The sequence below is a fragment of the Centruroides vittatus genome, unplaced genomic scaffold, assembly GCF_030686945.1.
Source record: "Centruroides vittatus isolate TY-2023 unplaced genomic scaffold, ASM3068694v2 contig_918, whole genome shotgun sequence".
Classification (NCBI taxonomy): Eukaryota; Metazoa; Arthropoda; class Arachnida; order Scorpiones; family Buthidae; genus Centruroides; species Centruroides vittatus.
The window spans coordinates 1,322,740-1,343,800 of record NW_027122605.1 but is presented as its reverse complement, the minus strand read 5'-3'; the positions used below and the strand labels follow the sequence as shown (position 1 = coordinate 1,343,800).

Here is a 21,061-nt window from a genome sequence, read left to right as displayed (position 1 = left end):
AATTATTAAAATTATGAGTTTTATCGATTCAATTAAAATAAATATTTTACGTTAAAAGAAAATTCTTGAGGTGAACTGATATGGAAATAAACAGTAATCAAATAGCTGAAAATTCTTATTTGTAAAGGTGTCTGGCGTAAAGTTGTTTAAGGTTGAAATAATCTCAAGCATAAATTTATCGGTGAACAAATTTCTGAACAATTCTATTATATAATATAATTATATAATTTATAAAGAAGTTTGTCGTTACTTGAGATAAACTATCTTGTTGCTGGATTGCGCCTTCGTCGATCCCTTTTAGAGTTTCTTCAAAATTTTATTTTGTGAAAAAAAACAGTTTTCTGTCGCCTTTTCTCTTAAAACCTTCCATTTTTATAGCTGAAGAAATAAAATAAAAATAGAATTAACACTTTTTTCAATGATGTTTAAGAATATGCATTATCAGAACCTATAAGAATGCGTGTATATTCTTGAAAACATAATTTGTGTGTACTCTTGAGTGCATATGTCTTAATTTAGGAAAAAAAATCATAGCTGGCAGCACACATGCTCCAGCAATAAACCTAACTTTCTATCAACAAACGAAAATCATCACTTCCACCTAAAACATCTAAGAACTCTTTATTTTAAGTGTAAAATATTTTGGAAGAAAGTTGAAAATTTCATTTAAATGATAAAATCACAAAATTCAATTTAAAACTTTGCGATTTACAGTAACTCAATCTTCCTCCACAAGCTCCATACAGCACCAATCAAAAGAACTAGTCGGTATTGCCAGTACTAAGAAAATTGAAATTCATACTCAGGTATGCGTACTTTCATACGGCCTTACCCTACATACAACTATAATTCATAATCTTAATGTTTTCTGAATTAATGAAATCAATCACCATTCGCAAATGCATACTTATAGATATGCAGATATGCTTTGATAACACACAAAGAGCGAAAGATGTATTTAAATACAAGGCAATTAGTTCATCATAAATTTTTTATTTAAAATAATTAAAATATGTCCACAATTTGATTTTCACGTCACATCCTTGCAGACTTATTAGACCATAATAAATTTATACACGCCATTTATCTAGTGTCAAAACTTTTCGATTGGGGAACCAAGTGGGAGATAAGCTGGAAACAAGTATTTTTTTTCTATTTTATATATACCTAATAATAGTGTGTCTATAAAAAGACGATTACATCGGTAAAAAGTAGATATTTTAAGCTTTTTTTATAACTATTTCCGCCTAGGAAAGGATTTTTTTAGCAGGCTCATTATAGGTTTGGTTATTGGCCATCTGGGCGATGTTTAAAAATGAGACTTTATTTCTAAGTCTGTTATTAGTATGAAAAATACATTTTACATTAATTACTTATTTATTATTAATACTATATAACTTTCTTATGCATTTACAGGATTAGAATCGAAGCTTCTTAATGGTAGCGCTAATAGCGCTTCCTTATTATTATTTAATTTGAGTTTATTACGGAAAATTTAATGTAAAGCAAACAGTCTTTATTCAATTTTTTATAGTATTTCGATTTAATTTATTGTGCATTTTCGAGTAATTAAAGAAGCATTTCAATAACAAGAATTGACATTTTGAATATAATAATAATAAAAAAACAATTTTCGTCTCAAATAAAGAAATGAACCATGAGTAGTGTGAAAGACTGAAAACGTAAATTTCTTTTACTATACAGTATATGAGTGAGATATTAGAACAGGTAGACCGTTAAAAAAAGTAGTACTATTATACAGTATTATGGCACCATCTCGACTTTATACGGGTAATTAATGTAAGACTATATATCATAATATAAAAACGTCAGTGAATAGAAATTTCACTTTAAACTTTAATAGCTTTTTAATGGAAAAAGATAGAAACAAACATTTAATAAGCATATACTACATTGGCGTTTATACACGTGATCGTTGATTAATGTTTACAATTATTTTCAAAATGGCAATGATCACTGCAGAACAACGTGTACCTATTTTTGAAACATGATGAAAATTCTAGCTCTCCTACTATTGTTTTGCAAGAATGTAGATTTGGAAAAAGTAAACTTCTTGCTACCTGACGAAATTAAAGTAAGTTAAGAATTAAAATTAGGATAAAATTCTGATTGAATTTTAAATGCCTATAATTTTTTAATGAAACAGTTACTAAACTTGAAAAAACTGGAATTATACAGAATGCGAGAAAAGGAGGAGCAAGTCGTCCAGCTAGTGGTTACTCCAGAAAATATAAATCGTACCAAAATAATATTGTGAAGAACAGTCGACTACATTAATATGACACGTAGCACGGCAACTGGACATGTCTTATTCTTTTACTAGAAAGATTGTGAAAAAGGAATTAAACGTGTTTCCATATAAAATTCAAGTTCAACGGCCATCAAAGGAGAACGATCTCGAGCGAAGATTGGAATTCGCTAACTTGAATCATATTATAATTGAAAGAAAAGAAATCGAATTAATGTGGGTCGTATTGAAAAATAAATACGTTTTTCTAATGAAGCTCACTTTTATTTACGAGACTATGTTAATAAGCAAAATTACCGATATTGGGGTACAGAGCATCCACATGTTTCTATAAGAAAGCTTCTGCATCCCCCAAAAAATAACAGTTTTGTGTTCCATCATTCCTATAGGAATTATTGGACAGTTTTTCTTTAAAAATAATGTTACTTCTGCTACATATATTGAATTATTGACAGATAAATTGTCCCAAACTGTGCATTAGGTATACATATCATCGGGTTTGGTTTATGCAAGACGGTACAAGTCGACGTCGTGATAAACAAGTGTTTGAGTCTTTTCAGTATGTTTGAAAAGCTTATAATAACGAAAAATATACTGGTGGTGGCATAAATTTTCTACCTTATAGTCTCGATTTAAACCCCTGTGACTTCTTTTTTGGTTTATCTTAGTGTACGCAATGCTCCTGCAACTATTGAAGAGTTGATAGAAGCGATTAAAAAAAATAATAATAATAATAATAACAGTAATTCCAAGAGATGCCTTTACAGCAGTAAAGTTTACTGATGATCTGAATCCATCAAACTTTTGTGGATTGTGCTAATGGCTATTACTTTAATCCAGCGCAAGTCAAAAATGGTGCGTGGATTGCATGCATGATGTTCGGAGTGTGACTTACCTGGGAACATTTAGCTAAAAGAAGTTTGTATGTGATCGTTACCTTTAATAGTAAATAAAGATTTCCATTTAACTTTTGCTGTTTATAGTCCTTGCATCTAGCCTCTATCATCATCTGTAATACTGCTTCTTACTACCAATAGTTAATTTTTTTTACAGCCAGAAAACTCTTAAATGTTCCTTGTCTCTCACCCTACTCTAGTATAATCAAGGAAAAGATTAAGGAAACTGAGAACTAAGAAAGTAAAAAAGAGATTTTTCATTTAAACAAGATTTAAACTTTCATAAATCATTCAATGTATTAAAATTGTGAGATATAGTTTTTAGAGTTAGATGAAAAATAAAAACATACAGTGAAAATACTTTTATTTATAGATATAAAATAGTAAATATTCTTACATTGCTTTTTTACAATTGAAATAACGATAGTAAACTTTTTATTTTTGTTTACTTCGAAGCAAATGTGTGGACGTCGAATACCAATAAACAAAATTATCTCCATCTTTTGGAAATATTTTATCGGGACCTGTAATATAAATTTCATTTTTATTTCAATATGATATAAATCAATGATCGCTTGATTTTATAATTGTTTAAATCTATAAGTTGTCTAGAGCAATTTGGCTCAAAATATTCTTCAACAATTAAGTAATATAAACTAATAAATTTATAATATTTTATTCATAAAAATTGACTTGAAATGATTATCCTAATGCTTTCACTTACTTTCATCGATATGTTCGAGTTTGTTGCCTTTTAGTAAATATAATTGCCAACTTTCATCTGATTCCGGTTCATTTATAATGCCAGCCAAAGAATACACATAAATTCCGTCCGGATATTTAAAATATCTAAACCTAAAATGATTATAAATAATTTACATTTTAATATTTATATAAGGTAATCATTAATGAATATAAAAGTACTTGTTAGTTAGTAAATTCAAAAGCTGCATATAACAAAATCACATAATGCCTTCATTTTTTGGGCTGCAATTTGGAAAAATTGTACATCTATAAATTTCCACTATCGTCCGTCTGTCTTTTCTTAATTTCGAGAGTAGAGTTAGATAAATAAAATATGAGACCAGATATGGAAAATTTAGGGGCGGGAGGCCCGATTAACTAAATAAAATCTTCCGTTAAAGACTGAAAGTTGCATTATTTCAATTAAAATTTTCTTCTGAAAGGAGTTAGATACATGACTGGTACTACTCGTGGCTAACGGAAAAGTATGATGTACAGGGGCAAGAGGTACTACGGTACTAATATTTCAAATGAAATAAATTAAAATTATAATTAAAAATTGCAACCCGGCATTGTGACGATGTCACAATAAATATTTCCTCGTCAGTTCTTAATCTTTTCTATGTCTTTGTAATTCTTATTAAATTCATTAATTAAATATAGGATATCTTTAAAAATGTGTACATACATCTATAATTCCAAATTCATTATTAAATATGAACCTTTTAAATATATAGAGTTAAGGCAAGCAATTGAAGAAATGTATGTAACAGACTTCTCGGTGAATATTTCCATGTCACTTATTCAACAGCCAACCCAAAAATATTGGAAACGTAAGGTAAGATTACAAGGAAACGGAAAATTTATTTTTTATTAAAATAACTGACATTCTTGAAACGAGATGAAGGTAATAATTGTATTCTAATTGTCTTTAACTATAATCTATTTGTCTTTAAATGGTATACAATTAAACTAATATATATCTAGAAAAATGATATGTATTATTATTAATTAATTAATTAACAGGGTGATCCTAAAATAACAGAAAATTTGAAAAATCAATACTTCGCTAAGTATTTACAGTAGCATGATGCAGTTTTCACAGAAATGTACAGTATAGAATGAAGTGGGATTTTTGTTTAGGAGAAAAAGTTTTAATACCAGATTAGTAACATTTCAGACCATCAAGATGACTTCTAAATTGATTGCTTAGTTTGTGTAACACCGAAGAAATGACTACAAACGTTCAATGTCGTGAATCATTCACGAGCACTGTTGTCAGACAAGTTACAACACTAGACACATTAACGAGCATTCACTTGGTATTGATGAAATATGGTGGCAGATAAAGTGCTACGACATTGCATTAAAAAATTTCATGAATAATATATTAACAATATTTAAAACAAAAAATTATTTGCTATTATGCGTTTTGACTGAGACGTATTTACTTCAATTAACTTTCGTAATCTAGAGAAATTCAGCAATAATAAACATTACATACAGAAGCTATAATTTAAATATTAAAGTCAGATTTATATTACTTACGTAATTTCATCTTTATTCTTGTTTACAATTTTTATTTTATAAGTTACATTACTGAAAAAAGATCCAGCAGCATTTAACCACCAAAATTTAGTAGCATCAATCGTCTAATAAACAAACCTCCTTGCAAAATTTCAGAAAATTTCAACAAAAAGTACAGGAGTTAAACTTCAAACAGGGTGAACAAAATCGTGCCTCCACACACATTAACATCCATACATAAAGAAATTACCCCCGAATGTTTTTGTATATCTCGACGTTTCAAGGTGCCAAAACTATAAAAATCTTGAGGAGTCATTTCTGACCGATCGCCATACTTTCACTCTGTTATATATAACAGAGCCGAAAAAGGAATATAAGTTTTCTTCAGGCAATGACAAAATTTTGTTTATTTTCAATGTTGTTTGAACATTGATATAAACTGATTGATGCTACTATTCTGCTCTAAGTTCCTGTCCTTTCTCTTTACTTATCCAGGTTATCCCTAATGCTACTTTCTTGCCTTAATTTTTTTTCTCTTGCCCCCTTCCCTCCTCTTTTAACCTGAACCTTTGAGTAGGCTATTGACTTTCTTCTATTACTGTTACTACTAAAGCAATTTCTCCGTTTACGCGAGAAATTGGTTCCAAGAAAACACCGCGTAAATGGAGCCACAAAAAGGTGTTTTAAAATAAGGATCTGTTCCATATTCCAAATACAGGATTTTGCTCTTACTGGGGAGAAAAAGTTTAACTAAAACTTTATTTTAATATATGTCTATCTGACAAAAAAGCACACTTTTTGTTGTAACTGTCATTTATTTCCACAAAGTTGATTATTTATAACTTAAATTTTTTCAACCGCGTTAAAGTGAATTCGAGTAAAGGAATGCAACGAAAATTATCTTCGTCTCATGCGAACAGACTCCCACTCTGATATGTAATAAGTAATAGGAGAGTCTTCAACTTATTTATGATAGGAAATATACTAAAAAAGACGTAGGGAATAGAATTAACAAGTGGAGAGCAATGAGAACTTTGAAGCCAAATGATCTCACAAAAATATAAAATATCATTTAACCTTCTCAAGAAAATATATAAAATTGTGCTGTTGATCAATAGGAAAATGTTATATGCTCCTACGAGAATAAATTAAGTACATGTACAAATACTGGTAGATATACAAATATTTTTTAGATTATTTGTGGAAAAAAGGACCAGAAACATATCAAAATTATCAGAAAGCTTGTGATTTATGACTTCTCACGTGTCAGCTACACTATAAAATTAAAGAAAATATGTAAATTTCTTTTTGTTTCTTATCTTATATTTTCCTTCTAAACCAATAACTTTACAAGATTATTTTAGAAAAGCATCTAAAGAAAATGTGGCTGTTTTTGAAAGTCGTATCTTATTTCAGCAACACTGGGAAATATGAAAAAAATTTCAAAAAGTTGGTAAACGTAGCTGTAGGGTTTGGAATCGCTAGGCGAGCGATTTCCGCCCTGTTTTATTATAACGAACTTTCATAACGGAAAAGCCGTTGGGATCGGCCGTTAGAAACGACCGATTAGAACGACCGTTAGAAGAACCGTTGAGTTTCAAGTCGACGACAGACCGACGATTGGCCGGCGGGAAGTGACCGTTGGCGGCCGTTGTGGAAGAATTCAAATTTGATTGGCGGACGATTCGAACGTTGGGTCTATTTAAGCCGTAGTTTCGGCGGGAACGGGAGCTCGTATCGTGAGTTCGGATCGGGACCGGATCGGATCGGAGGAGGATCGTCGTTATCGAAGTGTTAACTAACTCTCTCGTTGGACGCCACGGAAATCTGGGGAAAGTAACTCCAGTGTTTTAGTACGAACTTGTTCCTGACTCGGAGGTTTTGTTAATTACAAGTCTGTTTGGTCGTAAGGAGTTTCTTTCGACGAACGTGTACGGGAATAGTCGGTTGGCGTGGGATTAGTGTTTGTGCTTATTTAATTGTGACTCTAATCTGTATTATTTTGTACATTTATGTTGTAAATATAAACTTTGTGTTTCGTCAAACCGACTGAGTGGTTATTTTGAACATTACTGTAGCCTTTCCAATTATTAGATTGTCCAGCTCATAATCCAGATGTTAATTCAATTGAGAATTTGTGGGTTCATTTAAAAAACGCTTGCAAGAACCACGCCGTACAGCATTGTCAGCATTCAATGATCTCCAGAGCAGATACAATGTGAATGAGAGAAAATCAGTCCTGACCACTGCAAAAGACTACTGGAGTCCATGCCAAGGAGAAATGAATCACATTCGAATTAAACGTTTGAAAAATTTTTGATTCTCACAATATCCATTATTATTTGATACCATATGCAACAAACAAAAAAAACAACGTTGTTTTATTCATAATTCATAAGTAGCAATAATAAACAGTTTGTTTTTCAAAATTTTTATACTGTGTTCAGATTTACTCTTGGTGTATATTCATATCTTTGAGACACTATATTTAATCTCATGTATATTTTAAAATACTCTTTTATAGATATGTATATAAATATGAATATATGTATTCACGAAGACATTTAACAAGTTTTATGAACTTACCTAAAATTTTTATTCAGCTCTGAAGCTAGATGCATAATTTCATAAAATGACGTCTTTGGGGGTACTTTTAACATCATCTTGAAATTAAATTCTTTCTTCTTTCCGATCCAAATTGAATAATTTAAAATGACTTTTTGTGTTTCATTTTCTAAATCAATTTTTTCTGTTCAATAAAAGAAAATCGTGTAATATTATAAACTAGATCTATTAAATTAATTGATTTATTCATATAAATTTACTTACGGGTAAAATTATCTGAATTACACTTGGCATATCTTAAATCTAATAAACTTCGTTCAAATAGAACAGGAAGAACTAAATAAGTAGTTATAATATTTCCAAAGGAACCATCTTTTTGTTGGTGATGTAAAAGATATTTAATGGTATTTTCTTTACCCCAATTTATCTCATCAGTTATATTTAAAACATTTCGAATTTTTTCGATTGAAAATAATACCTGAAAATAATAAAATACGTAATTTTAAGACAAAAATAAGAGTAAGACAATATTCCATAAAACCAACATTCATTAGAGATTCACCATTCAATAGAACAAAGGGTGTGTTTTAGAAATTCTGAGTACGTTTTCAATAATATAATCTTCTCAGAAGGAACCTTGGTGATGAATTTAAACGTATAAACATTTCTATTCCTTTCACAATTGAAAAAAGGGACTAGTTAATGAAATGGTTAGGACCAGCGTGAAAGGACTTGTAGATGATAGACATATAAATGTAAAAAATCCAGCAAGAGTTACTTAACTTTCCCGGCAAGATTTAAAACTTTCGTTGCGTCATGTGTTAGGATATTTTATTTAAAAAAAAAAACTTATTCTTTACTTCACAACTGGGTGCATAGGTAGACACTGGGCATTTTTAACACCACTCTTTATTCAGGAATATCTTACACACTAATACGCGTTTTTGGCATACACCCCTCTTCCGTCGGCTACATAATAGAATATGAACATGTATTTTCTATATTGCAAAATTTTTTATATAATGTTAAAGTTCGGCCTCATTATAGAACTAACCGAACCCCACGATGGGTATGGAAAAGGCCCTTCTAGTGTGGTGTCCTCGGAGCGGAGAGTTAAAAATAAGAGTCCATTGCTAATGTTTCAAGTTATATTACATTTATTTATTGGATCCGATTAATAAGTAATTAGATTAATTGTATTTACAATGACACATTTTTAGGAATTTTAAGACGAAAATTCTTATTAAATACGTTAAAATATGAAATATACTAAAAAGATTTAGAATGTTGTTTTAGTATATTTAATAATTAAATATTTTTAAACAATGCGATTCTATTAAAGAATACTTTTAATTGTTTTGTGATAATTGTATTCACTTCATTCTTAATCGAAAATTAACATCTTTTGTAATAAGTTCGGATTTCTCCTTTGTCTGTAAAAAAAATGAGTGGAGAACATTCTTCGGATAAATTTGAAGATAATTCTGGTAAATCTAACTCATTAAACAAATTTCTAAAAAAAGAAATTGAAAAAATGGAATTTAAATTAAAACAACGACTACGTAATTTAGACAGACTTCGAGCATCGAGATCCGAATTGAATAACAAAGTTCGCGCACTTCGTGATGAAATCGAAGAAATCGAAAATTCCGAACCGAAATTCGTGGGAACTTTGGTCCAAAAACTAGATGTTGGCTTAGCATTAGTCAAATTTAGTGCAAATGTGAGACTCGTGGTTCCTGCGAGCGAATTTGTAAATCTAGAAGCTGCGAAACCGAACGACAGGGTGGTCGTTTGCACACTACACGAAGAGATTACGGACGTGCTTCCATCTAAACAGAATCTTCGAGTAAAATCCATGATGTTGGAACATGTTCCGGATGTTACTTACGACTCAATCGGAGGCTTAGATAAACAGATTCGAGAAATTAGGGAATGCGTAGAACTTCCTCTCAAACATCCGGAATTATTCGACAGACTCGGCGTTCGACAACCTAAAGGTGTTCTGCTGTATGGGCCTCCAGGTACGGGAAAGACTCTGCTAGCACGGGCAGTCGCGCATCACACAAAATGCACGTTTATCAGAGCTGCCGGCACAGAATTTGTCCAAAAGTATATAGGAGAAGGAGCCGAACTCATCAGAGATTTGTTTCGAATGGCTAAAGATCACGCTCCGTCGATTATCTTTCTGGATGAACTGGATTCTATCGGAGGTGTAAGAGGAAGAAAGCACGATGGAGAAGTCGAAAGAACCGCAATGGAGTTATTAAATCATCTGGACGGATTCGATTCTTCGAGTAACATAAAAGTTATCATGGCTACGAACAGAATCGAAGCATTAGATCCCGCTCTATTGAGATCGGGTAGAATAGACAGGAAAATAGCGTTTAGTCGCATTGCTAAGGAAGATTTGGCACATGTGTTTTCCATCCACAGTAAAAAAATGAATTTGACCAGAGAAATCGATTTTAAAACAATGTTTCAACATGGGCAATCGTTTACGGGTGCAGAAGTAAAAGCAATGTGCACCGAAGCGGGAATGTCGGCCATCAGAAACAAACGGAATTATGTCACAAGAGAAGATTTCGAGGCAGCGATCGAAAAAGTCGCTACGAAAAAAAAATGCCTTGGCGTAGATGTTATTTCATTGGAGAAAATGTGGAAATGATAATTCAAACGTTTTTTGTTAACTGAAATAAGATTTGATATTTCCTTCTTGCAAAATTATTTTCATTACTTCAGTTATGTAAAGACTTCAAAAATAAAATGTTATCGTTTACAACACATATGCTTTTGTATGTAATTTGAAATGTTTTTGTATATTCTATGCAAATTGTACAGACTTTTGTCTTTGCAACCTAAGAATTTAATCTAAAAGATACTAAAGTTCCTTGCTTGTACAATTGTAAATTTTGTAGATTTTTGTAAATTTTATCGAAGAATGTAAAAAAGGAAACTCGCTACTTTTTAGTTAACATGAAGCCCAACATGTTAACTATACCAGCCATAATTACGTCTAGTACGAATGGGTCTGACCACAATGGGGTCGAGCATCACGGTGAGAGGGATGTCATTACACATATTGTCCACGATAATTTGAGGAATTTGGAATGGATTCCCGTATAATCCGTAAAGTTGCTAGAACAGCTTTCATTTGCTTTCAAATTGCTTTTAAAGCATAGGTAACGAATTATACATAGAAAAGTACGAGAAATATTACTTGTCAGGAAAAAATTGCCCACATACTCTCCACTCTGTGGACACTGACGACCTTACTTATCAAGCTCATCGTGCAGATACACGATGGTCGACAGGGTAGAGTGGGACGTGGCCTGACATATCCAGATTTTCCTCAAAAATTTTTTGAAATTTTTCGACCCATTCGGTCCCCAGGAGTGGTAGGTTGATAACTTAACCCTTTGGTCATCCAGCCGTGGACAATTCTGTGCTAAAAACACTAATAATAATATCCACTGCTTAACTTTCCCGGCAACATTTGGTAGCGCTGTCTATTATCGTATTTTATTATTAAAATTTTTATATTTTTAACTATTATAAAGTGTCAAAAAAACTTAGTTTTGAGAGTAGAAATGAGTTTTATTTTTAAAAAATTGTAAATGCTAATAACGAGTAAAATCGTTATAAGTCCAACCATACTGGAGAAACACATGACCCACTTGACCTTTAATCATCAAAATTTAATAGTATCAATCTCCCTAATAAGCAAATCTCTTTGCAAAATTTCAGAAATTTTTGACAAAATGCACAGCAGTTATTAAGCTTCGAACAGGATGAACAAAATCGTGGTTCACATACATATACAGTCAAACCTGTTTTTATGCGGTGGATAGGGACCGTATAAAAAAACGCACAAAAAAATCGCATAAAAAATCGCACAAAAAAAGACCGCATAAAAACAGGTTTGACTGTATTAACATCCATACATACAGAAATTATCCCCGAATTTATTTGCATTTCTCGGCGTTTGAAGGTCCCGAGTCCAAAAATGTAAAAATCTTGAAGGTCATTTTTGACCGATCCTCTTACTTCCTTCTATTATATATAACAGACGAAAAAGAAAAAAACAAATTGGGAAATAAGTCAAGCCAACTTACTTGAGCAACAATGGCAATAGAGTGTATATTTTGAATGCTTCCTTCTTTAATATTATTCAAAGTTTTGCCGATTTCATCAATGTAAGATATCAGAAAACTAAAATCTGTAACATTTTTACCTATATCTTCGATGACATTTTGTACGGAACATATAAATGTCATTATTAACCACGCTTTAGCATCTATATTAAAAAAAAAAAATTGAAATTAGACTATTAAGTATATTTTTAAAATTATTTTCTTGGGTAAAAAATAAACAAACAGACCTTCCCATTTTGGATGTTGAGATTTTGTCATGATCTTTTTATAAAATTCCAAATTAAGTAAATCATTTTTAAATCGTGCATTACATAAAGCCAATGGAAGGAATGTGTTAACGGTATCCATATGCCGAATTTTCTTGTTTAATTCTTCTAATAAGTTATATCCGTTAAAATTTCTTGGATCTAAACAAATTGCTAACAGAGCTTGAATATATAATGCTATTTGATACGGTGGCAAAGACTCTACATTCCTAAAAACAAAGGTTATTTCTATATAATCCTGTATTTAAAATGCGTTAAAGACGTAAACATTCTTACCTTAGTTCTTTTGAAAGCTGTATTTGTAGTTGTTTAATTATAAAGGCATCCTCTACTAAGCTAGAATTAAAACTTTCACTCGAAAGTGAAAGGGCAATAATGGCTCTATGAGTGTGAACACCCCAACTCCAATCAAACTTACGTTGCTTCATCAGCCATTCTTTAGCTTTTTCTCTACTTTCATCTAATATATTCTCTGTTTTACGAATTAGAATATTGTAAAAATATGCGTTTTGGCTCAAATCTTAAATTAAACGATCACTTACGATGTAAACAGGCAACAAAGCAACATAGAAAATTAAATAGGACGATATTGGTAGCAAACACGTTGTAACCGATCTTCATAGCATATATTCTAAAATGAATAGGTCTAAAACATACGACTACATTGATATAAATATAAATTATTCTTAAGAATGTAATCTAATAAAGGTAGAATTAATATATCAATAGTTTTATTAAATATACCTTTAATCGCTAAAAATAAAATAAATATTTATAATAAAATTGCATGAATAATTAACACTCACGTAAGCATTTCAGTTTAAATTTAATTAGAGAAAAAGAGTCAGTTTAATTGTGTTTATAAATAGCCTCGTAATAGAGATACGAAATAATAAAATTTAAATTTCTTACTTTAGTTTAAGCTCCTTCGTGTTGTTCTTATTCTATTTGAATAATAAATATTTATAATAACAAAGTTAAAAGGTTTAGAAATAAATTTTATAATTCGTTATTTTCATTAAAATATTTACGTATCGAGTAAGCTGTGATTAAACACTGTAATAAAAGAAGTCGTATTTAGTCGATTTTAATATTAAAAATAAATCTTTTTTCTCGTCACGTGATTTTTGTTTAATTTTATATCTCAAACTCCTCGTGTTCTTGTGTTTATGCTTTATGTTTTCAACTTTATCTTTTGTTTAAGTATTGTTCTGGCTTATTATCAATTATTTTTTACACTAAAAGAAAACTTATTTACTGTTATTACTTTTTAATAGTTTTTTTTTAAATATTTGATTATTATGAATTATTGGTAACACAAAATTACAAGTCACATATACAAAACTAAGAAACACAAAGCATAATTATTATGTATAGGCGTACAAAAGGTAACTCAACAGTCGACTAACCATGTTATTGTGAGTGTTCCAGGCACTGTACACTTGTGCATATAAACATAAACTGAGTTTAGAACGTGTTTTTCTTTCATAAAACTATTGAGAATTAATTAATTTGTTTACTTAGTCATTGCAATGGTTAGCTGACTTTTCCGTCATTCTGTACACATAATTATACATAACTCACATCAGCAGCGCAGCTTCAAATTTTGGACCTCCATGCAAACGCCACAGTAAAAGCCTTCCTGTGAACTTTCCTCTTCAGGACCTTTCTGAATATTAGGCCTACTCGTTTCAGATATTTTGCTTTAATGTATGATTGTATATATTTTTTTCCAGCCTTTTTTCTTCTTCCTGACAAAATAGTCTGACAGTAGATTCGGGCCACTATGCACTTGCAAAGTCTTCTTCTGCGGTAGCTCCGTCACTGCCTAACATGTAAACAAGACTAACGTGAAATCAAAATATATTCGTAAAAATAACAATTAATAAATATTTAACTTTTAATTTGTCTTGACTAGTTGGGCATGAGCTTCTAGGCTATATCGCCTCGTGGTAAAGTGTGACGTAATTGTCATGTAATAGTAGTTGTATGCGTTTTATGATGGTCGTTACGCGAGGAATAATGCCTTCCGGGAGGTCTTTTAAAGGCAACAGGCGTTACAGACTTGAAGAAAACCCTCGTCCGGGCCCACGACCGAACAACCAGTGTTCAGGGAACGGAACCGCTTGGCCAATATTTAACCTTATAGTTAATATTGCTTAAGTAATAAATATAATTTATCTAATAATATTAAAAAAAATAATTGTCTGTAATTTTAAAGTTTGATATTTTTTTTATTTTGTAAAAGTAATTTTATATACTGCCCTTTGATCATTGGATTTTAATATATAATATGGTTATAGAATTTCTATCAAGTTAAATTCATTTTTCCTGTTTATTCATATTTCCAATTTTACCGAGATATAAGTTTCAAACGATTATCAATTTTCATTCAATTTACTTTATTAAAATTTAATCATTCTTTTTATTATTTTAACTTTTCTTCTGTTAAATTAAATATAATAAATTTAATTTTTACCATAATTTTTTTTTATTTTATTGAAAAAGAAGTGTTTATTTGTTTCTATCTGATTTAATATCACTTAGTGATTAATTTTCTCACGTAAATGTAGTTCAGAAGTATTTAAATATTAATTTTAAACAAATTCTAAAGTTATATCTATTCTTAAAATCTAATCATTTCAATTAGTTTTCTTCACACCCACTTATATCTACACTCACAAGCAAGGATCCAGAGTTAGAGTTAGGAGTTAACCAATAAGTACTAAAATTAAAATAAATGGTAATTGTTTAACTTCCAACTCTAACTCTTGATCCTTGATTGTGAATACGGCCATTAGTCCACTCTATTGGGTGCACTTTTAAATCTTTTTTAACGTCTTAGCGAATTTATTTATATATAAGAACAGCAGTTTTATATCATTTTAATAATATATGTATTATAGTTTTAAAAAGAAAAATGTATATTATTGAATTTAAATGATAAAAGGTAACGGAAAAGATAAATCATTTTGGAATGCGTGCTATCGTTTTACGCTTTCTTTTAAAATTGCTGTATAAAAAAAGTACTGTTTTCACTTATGGGTTTGCCTCAGATAATGCGGAATCTCAGTAAATCGAAGCTCGGATAATCGGGTAAATCATCTTTCATTTCTCGGCCTGTCTTATCTTTTAGGCTACATATTTCACGAAATGATTTATAGACCTATATTTTATTCGTGGCTATCTATTTTGAGAGATTCTGTTTTAAAAAATGTATCTCAAAAAAATATATACATATATTATCAATATATTAAGCTTACACTACTTAAAAGTCAGCTCTCACTAGTACAGCTTAGCTTGCATGTAAACGTATTCAGTTAGAATGGTGAAAATCTTTATATTTAAACTATTATACCAAATTAATTATCGAAAGGAAAGTTTTCTAAGATTACGGTATTAATCTAGAACCTAATTATTTCCTTTTATTGATATAATGTAGAAGGAAGTTATTTATATATTGCGTGTTCAATATCAACTAATTCTTCAGAAATATTTTTTAAAAAAATCCTGAAATCCTGAGCATTATTGTAAAATTAAATTCAGATCTTAAACAACTAGTCTTAAAGTTTTTATTAAATACATTATTATAATAATTAATAGAATAAAATCTGAATGATCCCTTTTAGTGTTCATATTAAAAAATAATATTTTATATCAATAATAAATATTAAATTGTTCAATAAAGAATTGTGAGAATTAGGTTTGTAAAATGTAGATATTTTATTTATTTTCTTCTCAATTTTCGTCCCCTCAAAAAAGATTATGATTTTAATATAGGCAAATATAATTTTAAATACGCTACCATAAAAATATAACAATTTAATAAATCAAAACATTAATTAAAATAAGTCATAAATTATTACTTTATAAAATTAAACCAACAGACTTATGTATAAAATGTGTAACACGATATTTATTTTCTTTAGAAGAGAATGTTATGTATTAATATTTAATACTTTATTATTAATATTATTATTTTATTTTCTTCAATAAAGTTACTTCACGATAAAGATATTTTTTAAAAATCTATTTAATTGAATATAAAACATTATTTAAAATTTTTCAATCTCTAACTAATTGCTGAGAAAGATAACTTCCAATTAAATTTCCTAATTGGAGTAGGTTGTTGGAATTATAATTATTTCCTATTCGCGATAATCGATTTAAAGGAAATTAACTAATTTGCTTTATTGATTTCAAAACGTATTTATATAGGCCTAAATAGTTAAATTATTATTCTCGTAAATTGATCCCGAGAATAGCGCAAATGGAGAGCGTGTACGCTATTGTTTTCTTTCTTTTCTTATGCTGTGGCATTCAAGCTATCACTGAAAATGAAATTAATATTTTATGCTGTAAGGAAATGTAGTAGAGAAATTTTATAATTGTTTTTTAAGTATTTTAATTAATAATGACATTTCAGCACAACCCGACTCTACCATAACTCATATTCTGTCTTGCACTGTCAAAAATGACAAAAGAGCTGAAAAGGTTAGTGTGATATTTTTCCAAATCGATTACGAAAACATTTTTATTGATATATTTATTCATCCTATTTACGAATAGTGTAGATTTTATTGTAGAATAATTGAAGCAGTACAAATATGATTGGTACTATAATATTTGGTGTGTCAGACTGAACTTGAGTTGTTCTCTTTGGGAGAAAAAATAATAATAAGATATACATGTTAAAAGTTTATTATATATTTAATTGTATGTTTATTTTTCTACGTTTCAGTATATTAATTAAAATTATGCAAAAGGTTCTCAATATTAACATTCGTTAAAATTTTCCATTCTGTTGGTATTAAAGTCAAGTTGCAAATATCTTTAATAAAACAAAACTTATGTATACATCCACAAGAGCCGAATTATCGGGCTAGAGTTGGCTATAATAAATAAATAATTAATAAGACAATTTGGCACTAGAGCTTGGCGTTAGGCGCCATCTCTTACTAAACTTAATAATGACCGTCGTTGGTCGTCATGTTAGCTTATATATACTGGAGGAGGCGCTCGGACTGAAGGTCCGGGTAGCGTAACTGGTAACGTGTCTCCACGGATAGCAGAAGTTGCGGGTTCGAGTCCCGCTTCGGGCCGATTTCTTTTCCTCCAGTTCCAAATTATTAAAATTATTTATTTAATTTAATTATAATTATTAAGTTTAGTAAGAGATGGCGCCTAACGCCAAGCTCTAGTGCCAAATTGTCTTATTATTTATTTATTATAGCCAACTCTAGCCCGATAATTCGGCTCTTGTGGATGTATCGCTTTGTAACGGATTAGTCGTTATTTATTTACAAAACTTATGTGTTAATTATAACAGTAAATTTCTTGTTCATTATGTATATTTAACTTATTTTTAAATTTGATATTTAAAATATATATAGTTTTACTAACAAGAATATAAAGCACACCGAAATACAATATTAAATAACAATTGTTAATGAAAACTAATATTGAACTTGATTATTTTTGCGGAAATGTGAATGAAATGATGCAAGAAAGATGCGTCGTTTCATATTTCACATATATATTTAATTGGGCTACAATTTGAAAAATATTCTAGACCTATAAATTTCCACTATTGACCATCTGTCCTTTAATCATGAGAACAGTGTTAGACGAAAGTCAAGACTAGATATGGAAAGCTTAGGGGCGGGTGGCCCCAATTAACTATATATAAACTTTTGGTTTGTATCAGAAGTTTGTATATAGTTAATCGGGACCTTCAGCACATAATATTTTCATATCTATCCTTGGATCTTGTCTACCTAACTCTGTTCTCGAGGTTAAGAATGGACAGACAGACGGACGACAGTGGAAATTTATAGCTTTATCGTTATTTTTCAAATTGCTACTACTCCTCGGCATTACAGCCCATGTAGGACCTTGGCCTCTGACAATCGTAGCCCAATCTCGACGCTCTTCTGCACGTTTCCTCTAATCTCCGACCCTCATCTTCCTTAAATCATCCTCCATATCATCCAGCCATCGCTTCCTTGGTCTTCCTCTCTTCCTCTACATCTCCTGCCACCCGGATTTCCTCTATAGATCTTCTTGGCAGCTCTATCATCTGACATTCGTTCAATATGCCCCAACCATCTCAGTCTGTTACTCTTTGTTTCCACAACTATATCAAATTGCAGTCCAATGAAACTTGTCTTTTTTATAATTTCCATGAATCATTAAAATATATTATTTTATTTTGTTGTAATATGAATACAACATATTGCAATGTATATTGTTTTATATGTTTATGCAAAGATCCTTATAATTTCTAGCCGTTCAGATTGCCACATTACTTATCATCATGGGAATTGGAATTCAATCGATAATTTATCATGGTTGTCGAGGATCATAGGATCAATGGAAATAGTTATTAACTTTTAAAAACGTTCACTTTATTTGTATACTTTATCCTGGAATTAGTTATTATAATTGTATACGTATAAATTTATATATATATATCTTCATTTACAAAAATGTATTTTTTGTATTTTTTTAATATTTTTAAAATAGTTTGCCAATATCTTGCACGAATGCGTGAGCAAATATTTCGAAACTCCGGGACGTTTGGAATCGTTTAAAAATTTTCTTTGTCATCCACAAATTAAACAATCCGTATTCGTAAGCATAATTAAACTATTTAAAATTTCATAACGTATATAATTTATCAAAAATTAATAATTCTAGCTCAATTATAAATTCATATATGCAATTATAAATGTATTCTTTTATTTTCGATAGGTTTACGCGTGTCTCTACGATCGTCGTGACGTTAGTATATTATTATTATTATTATTTTAATTGGTTTTGAATTCCCTCCCTGTGGAGTTTTGAAATAATTTTCTCTTTTAGGAATTAGAAGACACCGTCGTGTTTGATGTAAGCGATAGCAGTGAAGAAATCGGAGAAAATGCTGAAATATAATAAAACAGAAATCTATTTGGAATGAATGACTAACATGAATTGAAATAATCATAAGTACTGTATATCATTACATATCGAAACTATATTAATGTATACTGTTTAATATAAAATTGAAGAAATAAATAATAAGTGTATCATTGAGTATTTTAGTTATATTTCTGGGATATATTTAAAAATGAAAACAATATATACAACATATACATATTTTCTTTTCATTTTTGACTCTTTTCGGCCACTAAGTACTAAAAAAAATCTGTGTTTTTTTTATGCAGCATAGACTATGCCTATTGTGAGTTCTGTCAAGCCGGCGACCGGCTAAAGCTCTCAATGGCCGGGTAAGACCTAAAATCGCACTTTGACAAACTTCGCATATTTTGGTTGACCCATTAAATTTCCGAATCTATCCGAATTCGAACTGGCCGAAGCAGTAAAGATATTCACTGCTTCAGCTGTTGACATTCGAATGGCTGAGCAGTTAAGGTGTCAGCCTTTTGTTCTGGCCTTCCGAGAGACTGGAAAACGAAACTTTTTAGGATTTAGTCCGTCTCGGATATGTCTGTCTCGTTCCTCACTACTCTGATGCCTCATTACGAGACTGGCCGAATGAATGATGAACTTGATAAAAAGCCCTCTTAGTGTCTGTAGGGCGAAAAAATCCGCCTCGACAATATGGCCGACCGACATGTCGTATTTATGTAGACTACAAGTTTGTAGGCCTGTATTAAATATACGTCATATTTCACTTGAGACAAATAAACTAATAAACAAAATCCAAAACGTGCTATTGTATTAAATTTAAAAAGTTTTATTCTAATTCAAAACGTAAGCGTCTATATGAACAGATATCCGGCTTATGGCAAACACGGTCCGTTACTTGAAATTTTAAAATGACCGACCTTGATTCGGATATGAAATGTAGTGGAACGGCTGTGCAAACTGACTTTCGAACCGTGAAGCTGTGCATTTTGTAACTTTTAATTTGAAAATAACCGTTCACATTTCGGGGCTTATACAGCCATGATTTTCCGCTCTGTGAGCATTAAAAGTTTGATAAAAGACACTCCAAACTGGAAGACAAAGAGAGGTTTTATTTAACAGACTATACAGCGTGAAAGCAGTAACAAAAGAGAAAGGGTAAGAAACACGTGGCAGTGTTGCCGGTGTGTAGACTACATAGCGCACCCTGGTGGTGGAACCCGACATAACAAAAAATTAAATATTTTTCTTTAACACTCCTCCTAAATTTTTACATTTTTGTTACACTCACTACAATCAAGACTTAAAAACACAAAGAAAAAAAATTAGGAGACAAGTCCAGAGTGCATAGGAAGCGATTTCATTTAAATTTGCAGACTCCTATGCAATTTCTAAAGTACTCAAATTTAATCCGAGATAGTGGTTTTGTAAATATATCACCCAACTGTTCGTTGCTGTCTATGTGCTCTACCGTTATTTCTGTTCCTATCTTTTCCTTCACAAAGTGGTATTTAACGTCAATATGTTTGGTTCGTTTAGAAGCTTTCTTATCATCTTTAGTAATCATGTGAATTGCACTGTTGTTGTCAACATACATTATTGTAGGTTCCTTACTTAGCATTTTTAGTTCTAATCCGAATTTTCTCATAAACAGCATTTCTCTAATAGCTTCACTGGCAGAAACGTACTCTGCTTCAGCAGTGGATAATGCAACAGTTCTCTGTTTTC

General features: G+C 30.6%; 3 protein-coding genes across 3 annotated transcripts; 2 read left to right on the top strand and 1 right to left on the bottom strand.

Moving 5' to 3' along the window:
• Positions 1–3,600: 3,600 nt before the first annotated feature.
• On the bottom strand, positions 3,601–13,422 carry LOC136984403 (uncharacterized protein CG3556-like). The gene is made up of 9 exons (XM_067281372.1): positions 13,334–13,422; positions 12,964–13,052; positions 12,698–12,893; positions 12,383–12,630; positions 12,117–12,298; positions 8,266–8,479; positions 8,023–8,185; positions 3,890–4,020; positions 3,601–3,689 (listed from the first exon to the last, which is right to left on the bottom strand). Exons 2-9 carry the CDS (start codon positions 13,040–13,042, stop codon positions 3,601–3,603), a joined length of 1,302 nt encoding a protein of 433 aa, XP_067137473.1. The 5' UTR covers positions 13,043–13,052; positions 13,334–13,422.
• LOC136984373 (uncharacterized) lies at positions 9,345–10,773 on the top strand. Its single transcript, XM_067281336.1, has one exon. The coding sequence runs from the start codon at positions 9,446–9,448 to the stop codon at positions 10,667–10,669; it is 1,224 nt and encodes a 407-aa protein (XP_067137437.1). The 5' UTR covers positions 9,345–9,445; the 3' UTR covers positions 10,670–10,773.
• Positions 13,423–16,649: 3,227 nt separating the features above from the next.
• On the top strand, positions 16,650–19,492 carry LOC136984378 (uncharacterized). The gene is made up of 5 exons (XM_067281347.1): positions 16,650–16,779; positions 16,848–16,915; positions 18,947–19,054; positions 19,175–19,204; positions 19,286–19,492. Exons 1-5 carry the CDS (start codon positions 16,692–16,694, stop codon positions 19,355–19,357), a joined length of 366 nt encoding a protein of 121 aa, XP_067137448.1. The 5' UTR covers positions 16,650–16,691; the 3' UTR covers positions 19,358–19,492.
• Positions 19,493–21,061: the final 1,569 nt, after the last annotated feature.